Source organism: Pan paniscus, chromosome 9 (assembly GCF_029289425.2).
Source record: "Pan paniscus chromosome 9, NHGRI_mPanPan1-v2.0_pri, whole genome shotgun sequence".
NCBI lineage: Eukaryota > Metazoa > Chordata > Mammalia > Primates > Hominidae > Pan > Pan paniscus.
In genome coordinates this window covers 51,592,836-51,602,177 of record NC_073258.2, presented here as the reverse complement: position 1 = coordinate 51,602,177, position 9,342 = coordinate 51,592,836, and the positions used below count along the sequence as shown (strand labels likewise).

General features: G+C 36.3%; 1 protein-coding gene across 1 annotated transcript; it reads left to right on the top strand.

The window, feature by feature from the left end:
- Positions 1 to 4,813: 4,813 nt before the first annotated feature.
- LOC100982084 (olfactory receptor 4C12) lies at positions 4,814 to 5,945 on the top strand. Its single transcript, XM_003815826.4, has one exon. It carries the CDS (start codon positions 4,917 to 4,919, stop codon positions 5,844 to 5,846), a length of 930 nt encoding a protein of 309 aa, XP_003815874.3. The 5' UTR covers positions 4,814 to 4,916; the 3' UTR covers positions 5,847 to 5,945.
- The last annotated feature ends 3,397 nt before the right edge of the window (positions 5,946 to 9,342 follow it).

Genomic DNA, 9,342 nt, shown 5'->3' with positions numbered 1-9,342 from the left:
TTTTCTTGGTTCTCCATTCACTGCTTACCCATATATTAAAATATAGCAGCAGTTACAACTCTTATGATATATGATTTAAACGGCATCCTATTCTTCAGGCTGCAGAGTAATTGCTGTAATATATGTTTGCAAGATGACAGAATATATTTGGTTTGCAAATTTCCACTGTCCTGGAAATTATGTGTGAAGTAAGTTTGAAGTCTCTTTGCCTAGGTGAGGCTTTTTCCATTGAATGGCTGGTGGAATTTCTAGACTTCCAAAAAATGTGAATGGGAAGACATACAAAGCTATCTTTTTGGATTTTTACACTGGAAAAGTTGACACTAGGATTTCAGCTTCAATTTGCCTCCCAACTCCAGATATCACTCTGCCTGAAAGTGCATCAAGTTCCAAGGTTCATTTCTATGGATGGAATGTGTCCTGATGTGTTTATAGTACAGTTGAGAGATTGATTCAGAAACTCAGCCTCCTCTGTTACCTCAGACAGTGAGGAAACTTCCTCAGAAATATTCAACCTGAATGAAACCCCATTTTGTTATCCACAAGTGTTTAGAATCCTTCATGACACCTAAGGGCTTATAAAAGGAGTGCTTTGTTGCATAATATTCCAGGCCAGGGATGTAGGATGTTAATAGGTTAAAATGCAGGGAAAATAACTAATCAGGTGAAGATGGGTTGTTAATAGACAAATACTCCCAAATTTCTGTTTCTAAGGAAAAATCTTTTAAAAACAGAGATAATTAATCCCTGGGAGGGCAAAGCCTTAGATATAATGACAGATCCTTTAATGTTCTCGGTATCCTCTCTAAACACTATGATTCAAGAGAAGCTGTTTTCTTATTTTAAAGGCAGAATAAGAAAGGGGGTATTGTTAGAACATTTGTGTACTTTATTCCATAATATAGATCTAGATGCTGGAGAAGATCAGAAGATTCTCTTTAGTAACTAAGAACTTGGAGTTTCAAATTCAACTGACATTTTCTTTCCCTTTAACTTGAATTTCAAAGGCATTGGAGTTTTGAAAATGCCTGCTGAATCCATTTGAAGAAATTTGTGTCATCTTGACATTCTGTGAATTTTGTAAAATTGTCCAGTCAGTGGAGACTTGGGTATATACATTACATAACAAGCTGTTTGAACAGGTACCTATAAAGGTTACTTTGTATTTCTGAATACATTGGCCATTCTCCTAAACTATAGAGGCAATTACAGTAAGTTACCTAAAACTGCTTATTCTTAATCCAGTTTCTTACATTTCCTCTTTCTCCCAACGGGTTTATAATTGAAATCATTAAAGTATTACATCTGATAATTGATGGTGAATCACTTCTAAATGTTTGAGGACAATTTTTAGAAATATTTATTCTCCTCACTGTATATTGATATAACTACAATTTACCAGGAAAAGGTTAACATTTTATGGATTCCTGAGTCAATTTCTAGGCTTTTAAGTGTGGAGAGAGTGCAGTAGGTGGATGGGTCATTGAAGATTTTCTCCAGGGGTAGGGCATATGATGTAATGATAGTCAGAGATTGGTTTATGTAGAATCACTCATTTCCTTGAAATAATACTCTTTGAAAGTCTCCAGGGAGAAAAAGAGGGAAAATCTCACCTTGTACTAGTAGCAGGAGATATGAGAAACAATTGAAAATAAAGAAAGGCAAAATTAAAGTAGAGCTGACAGGGTGTGTGACCTTCACCGAGCTCAGGACGGATCAGTGTGGGAGGGAAGAGAAGGAGAGAATTTGGATTATGTTATTCAAAGGAAAACTTTAGCTCTAAGACTGCGATCAAAAGGCAAGTGCATTAAAATACAGGATCTGCAAGTAAACAGTGTACTCTCTGCTGTAGCTGGGAATCTATATTGAACTCCAGGCTTAGGTGTATTTTTTATTTTGACTCTATTCATGTGTTCCCAGATATTGTTTTAACCAGATGATAACTTGTTTCTGCTACAATGGATGTGGTCTCAGCAATATGGCTGAATTTCTTCATCCCTAAACTCAGACTTAGCCTCTTTCTTAGGCAATCAAGACAGGTGTTGGCAAAGATAAGACATGAAACTTAATTTTGTCACTGTAAGGTGAATTTTCCTTGTATACACTCGTATTAATGTATCTTAAGGAAGGCCAGATGTGATGGAAAAAAAATTCACATTGTTGGGCATTAGACCTGGATTTTCTTGTTATTCTCTGCCACAAATAAATTAGCTGTGTTTTCTTAGATGTTACCTCTTGAGACTTCAGTTTCTTCACCTTTAAAGTACGGATAAGTTGATGCAATGCAAAGTACCTGAGGATTTTTAATGTCTAACAATTCTAGAGTCTTGTCCAGTTGGACCCTTGAAATCATTACATCTGACTCTGCATTTCTTAGCTTAGCAAAAGGAATGCCATTAATTTCTTATGGTCACAGGTGTTAGCTTTAGGTACTAGTCCACTTGTCCAAACTCTGGCACTGCTGAGTCCCAGAAGCAGTGGTTAAGTGCTGAAGAGCTAGAGGCAGACATCTTGTGCTTGAATACAGTCTTCTCTGTTTTTTTTTAATTGACACTATAATTTTGGGTAAGTTGTTTTTCTTTTCAACACAGTTTACTTTTCTTTCAAATATGGATAATTGTGTACCAACTTCAAAGCATTGTGAGGATTAAGTGAAAAAATGCATGTAAAGCATTTAGTATAGTACCAAGTACACGACAAGCATGCAATAAAAATGAACAATTATTATAGGAAATACAGGGTATAAAAATAAATCTCTGCATGCTAGAAAGTAAGAATGGGGAAAAGCAGAGTGGTAGTAAAAGTTTGCATTTCAAAATGAGTATATGAAATTTAAAAAGGTAACAACGGTTTCTCTGGGAAGAAGTTTGTTTATGTCCTTACCTCTCAATTGCGGTCTGAGGGCCCTTTTATGGAATATCAAGGTCTTTCTGCTAGGTTGACACTTTTCTCCATTTCTAATTTCTGTAAAAATATGGATATTAGAAGATTTAAGTGGTAATAGGCACACTATGTCTTTGGACTAGGGCAGAAAAAGGAACTAATCCTGTGCTCAAGTCTCCCAATTAACAGTGAACATCAAAGACACCAATTTTGAACATGAGACTGAGTTGTTCTGTTTGTATGTTTGTATCTGCAGGGAAATAGGAAGGAGATGAAAACTGTAAAAAAGAACTGCTCTTTAAATATATTCTAATTACTTCAAGACTTGCAAGAAATTGAATAAGTGAGATAATGAAAATGAATGAGTCAAGTTTGGGGTTTTCTGTCTGATTTTGATCAGGAAGTCTAACTTTTGGCATAGACCTTCAGGAACTTGTAAAAACATTAGTTGATTGTTGGTTCTCTTAAAGGCCATTTCCTCTAGGGAAAAGTTGGTAATCATAAGGGCATCCAACCTTATTCTCAAGAGTTCTTGTCCCTGAAAGGATTCTCTGGAGCACCGGGCTATCCAGAAGGGAGACCATGATCCTGGAGCTTGGAGCTCTTAGGCCCGCTTCTCAATGAAGCATGTGTGGGATCACAAGGAAGATATTACCTTTTCATGTACCTCGTCAGGTATCATACCTCCATGTAACAGAGGCAATTCATCTTACCCACCACTGCCTTTGTGCTTTAAGAATACATAAAGATTAAAAAAAAAAAAACCTGAAGTCTAGGAAAAAGTGAGAATTAATAATAGCAAAACTTAGCTTTAAGTACTATCTTAAAGTTAATTGAATGAAATGTGCATTCTTCTTCAAGTAAATGAAAATAGACTATGTATTAAGGAGATTCTCATTGATTATTCACACTTGACTTACTGACTGTCATATCGATGCTATAAAACCAGAGATCAACAATCTTTGACTGGTAGACTAAAGATGATATTAGGAAGATTCTAAAAGATCCATGGGCAGTCATAGATATTAGGAAGATTCTAAAAGATCCATGGGCAGTCATGGCAGCCTCATCCTCTGTCCTGATCTTTTCAGAAAAGTTAGGGTCCAGTCAGGCACTCTCCCTATGTCCATATGATGACTAGGTGACAAAAATTTAATGAGCACATTATAGCAGTTACTTCAACTATACCCAGCTATTTCCTGGATTCCTATCATGTACCAATGTACAATTCCCTATATTTGTTTTCCTACATATTCTGCTCAATGTAAACATTTATGATTTCAGCTTCAGGTCTCCAAGAAAAAATATAGAAACTATATTTCTTTCCTGACTATACAGGTAGTTATGCAAGCTGTAGAAAACATAAATAAAAATCACCCATAGTTTCACATCCAGAAGTAAATGTCCTAAATATATTATTTCCTTATCAACTTTTCTCTACACATATGTTTTACCATAGGTAAAACAAAACCTATATAAAATTTTATAACTAAAATTTTTGAAGTCAAATTTTATTACTAAAATATACCTATAAAACCTATAATCTTCAATACTAAATCCATAACTATTATCACTAACTTTTAACCTATGGAATACTTGCATAATTATAATTAAGATATACAGACTATTTTATGGTTTTTAGTTCATGTTATTTCATATACACATTTTAAAGTCTTATTAGTCTCCAAAACTATTACCTCTAATGAATGCATTAATTCATCATATTGATGTCTAAGTGAAGTTTTGAAACAACTACACTCTAGGAAATGGAATCTCTCTCTTCTGGGTGTCCCATGTCTTCTAAGAATATTTTTGAGGTCAGGCTAATAAAAAACTAAGAAGTCAGCTAGAGAAGTTTACGGGTACCTATTCCTAGAGAGTTTTGGGAAGAGAAGGAATCATCTGTGAGATGGCAGAGCAATGAAAAGGCAAAGTTTTGGACTATTTGATTCTTTTATGCTTCTTTTTTTTCCTTTCTTTTTTCTAAAGGTAAAATATTCCTTCCTGGAGGTTTTATCACCCACACTACATAGATGGAGAAGAAAAAGAATGTGACTGAATTCATTTTAATAGGTCTTACACAGAACCCCATAATGGAGAAAGTCACGTTTGTAGTATTTTTGGTTCTTTACATGATAACACTTTCAGGCAACCTGCTCATTGTGGTTACCATTACCACCAGCCAGGCTCTGAGCTCCCCCATGTACTTTGTCCTGACCCACCTTTCTTTGATAGACACAGTTTATTCTTCTTCTTCAGCTCCTAAGTTGATTGTGGATTCCTTTCATGAGAAGAAAATCATCTCCTTTAATGGGTGTATGGCTCAAGCCTATGCAGAACACATTTTTGGTGCTACTGAGATCATCCTGCTGACAGTGATGGCCTGTGACTGCTATGTGGCCATCTGCAAACCTCTGAACTACACAACCATTATGAGCCATAGCCTGTGCATTCTTCTGGTGGCAGTGGCCTGGATGGGAGGATTTCTTCATGCAACTATTCAGATTCTCTTTACAGTATGGCTGCCCTTCTGTGGCCCCAATGTCATAGGCCACTTCATGTGTGACTTGTACCCATTGTTAAAACTTGTTTGCATAGACACTCATACCCTTGGTCTCTTTGTTGCTGTGAACAGTGGGTTTATCTGCTTATTAAACTTCCTTATCTTGGTGGTATCCTATGTGATCATCTTGAGATCTTTAAAGAACAATAGCTTGGAGGGGAGGTGTAAAGCCCTCTCCACCTGTATTTCTCACATCATAGTAGTTGTCTTATTCTTTGTGCCCTGTATATTTGTGTATCTGCGCGCAGTGACCACTCTGCCCATTGATAAAGCTGTTGCTGTATTTTATACTATGGTGGCCCCAATGTTAAATCCCTTGGTCTACACACTCAGAAATGCTGAGGTAAAAAGTGCAATAAGGAAGCTTTGGAGAAAAAAAGTGACTTCAGATAATGATTAAATAAGACCATTGAGCACTCAACATAGAGGTAATCGGTATTTAAGCTTCTTGATTTGTAGATGAATATGTCAACTCTAACAAGGGGCTGCCTAATGCTTGCAGATAGTCAGTAAAGCATAAAGCTAAAGCTTGGACTGTAAAGCTTACTGTCTGTTATCCTACACTCTTGTCATCACCACTATTGCTTTTTAATTAATACATATTCATCAATTGCCTGGAAACTTGAAACATCTCTAGATGCTAAAAAGTATAAATGTAGAATATTAGATTGATATTAAAATAATCTTATTATATAACATTAAGCTGTTGGTTACTGCTGATTATTGAAATTTACATGTTTAATGATATTTCTTTAATTTGGACTCTGGCTTAATATATACATACTTTCTTTTGTAAATTTTATTGCTCACAATATGTTGGTCATATTGTAAAAAGATGTTCTGTTCATCTAATGCCGCAAGACTGCATTATATTAAGTTTTTTCCATATTGTATCAGCTGGGGTTCAATCAGGAGACAGATCACACAGCTTCCCCGATTTGAGCATTGCAAATTTACATAAAATTATTAATTATATCGAGGGATTAACTATAAAGAAGTAAAGAATGCCCTGTGACTGAGAAACGAGTATCTAAGAAGGGAACACTTTTGGGAGCTGGGCTTCCTTCCCAAGGCTGAGATTCCAATATCTTGGAGAAAGTGTAGTTGCTGCCCATTGGATGGTGGAGAAGTTCACTGGGTAGTCTTGGGCCAGAACTAGTTCATGGTAGCTGGATAGAAGCTGCCACACAAGAAACCTGTCTGGGACTGGCCAGCCGGGAGACTTTTGCTGGGATACTGATGGGCTTAGGCTGGTAAATGAGGAACTGTAGCCTGGACTGGCAAGCAGGAAATAACCCTCTAGGGTGCAGGTGGACCAAGGCTACCCCATTATAGATAGGCAGTTTTGGAAACCTGATTGTTGGAGTATCTGTGTGACTTATTGGAATCTCCCTGCACCACTGAAACTCGATGGGAAATTGTCCATGAAGTTGTCAGTGAAACTCAATGGAAGTGAGCACCTCTGAATGTCTCTCCCTCCCCCTGCCCGGCCCAGCCAAACACACATGCTGCTGGAAGCTACAGAGAGCAAGATGAAAACAGAAACATATTTAAATCAGGAAGAGATGCCCCTTTTGATTCCCTATACTGATAAATCTTAACATCAAAGCAGACTAGGTGCAGAGGATAAATTCCTACAGGGCTTATTTTCATTAATATGCACAGGCAATGAAGGTTGTATTTGGAGCTGAGAGGCAATACATTGATAACTAGCACCCAAATTTTATTCTTAATTCTTATAACACATTTTACAGGATATTGAAGTGCATATATATGGCATGATTTGACCAAACCTCAAGTTAGTGGCAAAATGAGACATAAATTGAGATATGGTTCCTTATTCTACATAATTTGCTGGTAGTAGGTAGCTGCAACTATTTTTTTTATTGTAAAGCCTAAAAATGAAAAGAAAACATATATTAAAAATTCTGTATTACCTAATGTTATAATTTCATTTAATTTTACTATTAGTTATGCACTGGTATCTGATTAATCCTTTCACTGAAGATATACAGACAGAGGGTGAACAATTACTCGGAAGTGGTCTTGTAGAAAATACTTAAACATTATTGTTATTTAAACATTTTTTTTGAGACAGAGTCTCACTCTGCTGCCAAGGATGGAGTGCAGTGGTGTGATTTGGATTCAACACAACCTCCACCTCCTGGGTTAAAGCGATTCTCCTGCCTCAGCCTCCTGAGTAGCTGAAACTACAGGTGGGTGCTACCATGCCTGGATAATTTTTATATTTTTAGTAGAGACAAGGTTTCACCACGTTGGCCATGGTGGTCTCGAACTCCCAACCTCAGGTGATCTGCCCACCTCGGCTTCCCAAAGTGCTGGGATTACAAAGTGAGGCATGTGCCTGGCTTATTTAAACTTTTAACTGAATTTTCATGATTTGGCAAGTGTTATACTCTTCAAAGCATGAAGGATCTAGTTTTTGCTCCTTTGTCAAAAGGTATATGATGGGTCACTAGGCATTAGACTGGTACCAGAATGGGAACAGGAATGTGTAGAAAGATAAAGTTATGAGAAAATTGGAAATATATAGCATCCAGGGACACAACCAGAATTGATATCCATGGGCGACTGAAACTTCAATCTGGCAAGAAGGCAAAATCACACATAAGTCACTAAGACAGGTACCTGGCATGAAGATACTCAAGAAATTTTAGAGTGGTGAGTAGAAGATGGATGCAGCAGAGATTCCTGGGACACAATTCTAGAGTGTCTTTTGACTCATTCTAGAGTAAAGAAATTAATAAAGATGACTAGACAGTTTGGATAGAAAATTGTCAGTGAAACTGGTAATACTTGTTAAAACTTTCATAAGCGTTCCCCACTGAGCATGTACAGGTAGTCTTAGAGAGGATCATTAGGTAAACAGCCTTAATAAAGATGACTTATATGCATAGTGCACTTCACTGTTTATGTTAGTTTAACTTTTTTCCACGCAATTCTATTTCCTACTACTACTCATGTAATAAAAAAGATTAAAAGCTGTTATCAGAGTTATCTCATTCTCCATTCCCATTTGTATCCCTGAATCTGTGTTCCTGAGACCACTATGCCTCAACCTCCAGCTCTACCTTCCACATCCAGCTCATTCCTGAATGATTTTATACTTTGACTTAGCATTAATAATTCCATCAACTGTCATAGATAAGCCAAACTTCACTTAACATATTATGCTTTTCTTGAACAGTTTGGATTTAGGAAGATATTAATCACAAATATTAGTAATTTTTTTCTTGGTATAATCTATTGTATGTGTTTTTTATTTTTTTTTCCATAAGTTATTGGGGTGCAGGTGGTATTTGGTTACATGATAAGTTCTTTAGTGGAGTTTTGTGAGATCCTAGTGCACCAATCACCCGAGCAGTATACACTGCCTCATATTTGTTGTCATTTATCCCTCGACCCCCTCCCACTCTTCTCCCCAAGTCCCCAAAGTCTATTGTATCATTCTTATGCCTTTGCATCCTCATAGCTTAGCTCCCACATATCAGTGAGAATATACAATGTTTGGTTTTCCATTCCTGAGTTACTTCACTTAGAATAATAAGACAAATATTAGTATCTGTACAATAAAAAATCAACTATGTATTATAAAATCATTATATCATACCATTTAATTTCTAATATTTCTTTGCTTTATTGGAGTAATACTAACAAAAATTGCATATATTTAAGGTATGCAATGTGATGTTTTGATATATGTATACACAGTAAAATGATTACCATAATCAAGCTAGTTGACGTAGCTCTCACCTCACATAGGTACTATTTTTTTTTGGTAAGATTTAAGATCTATTCTCTCAGTAAATTTCAAGTATACTTTACATTATTATTATTCAGTATAATCACCAGGATGTTCATTTCATCTTCAGGAC

What these genes read in the sequence shown, in the direction of transcription:
- LOC100982084 (XM_003815826.4), top strand. Translation starts at nt 4,917, where the DNA reads ATGGAGAAGAAAAAGAATGTGACTGAATTCATTTTAATAGGTCTTACA.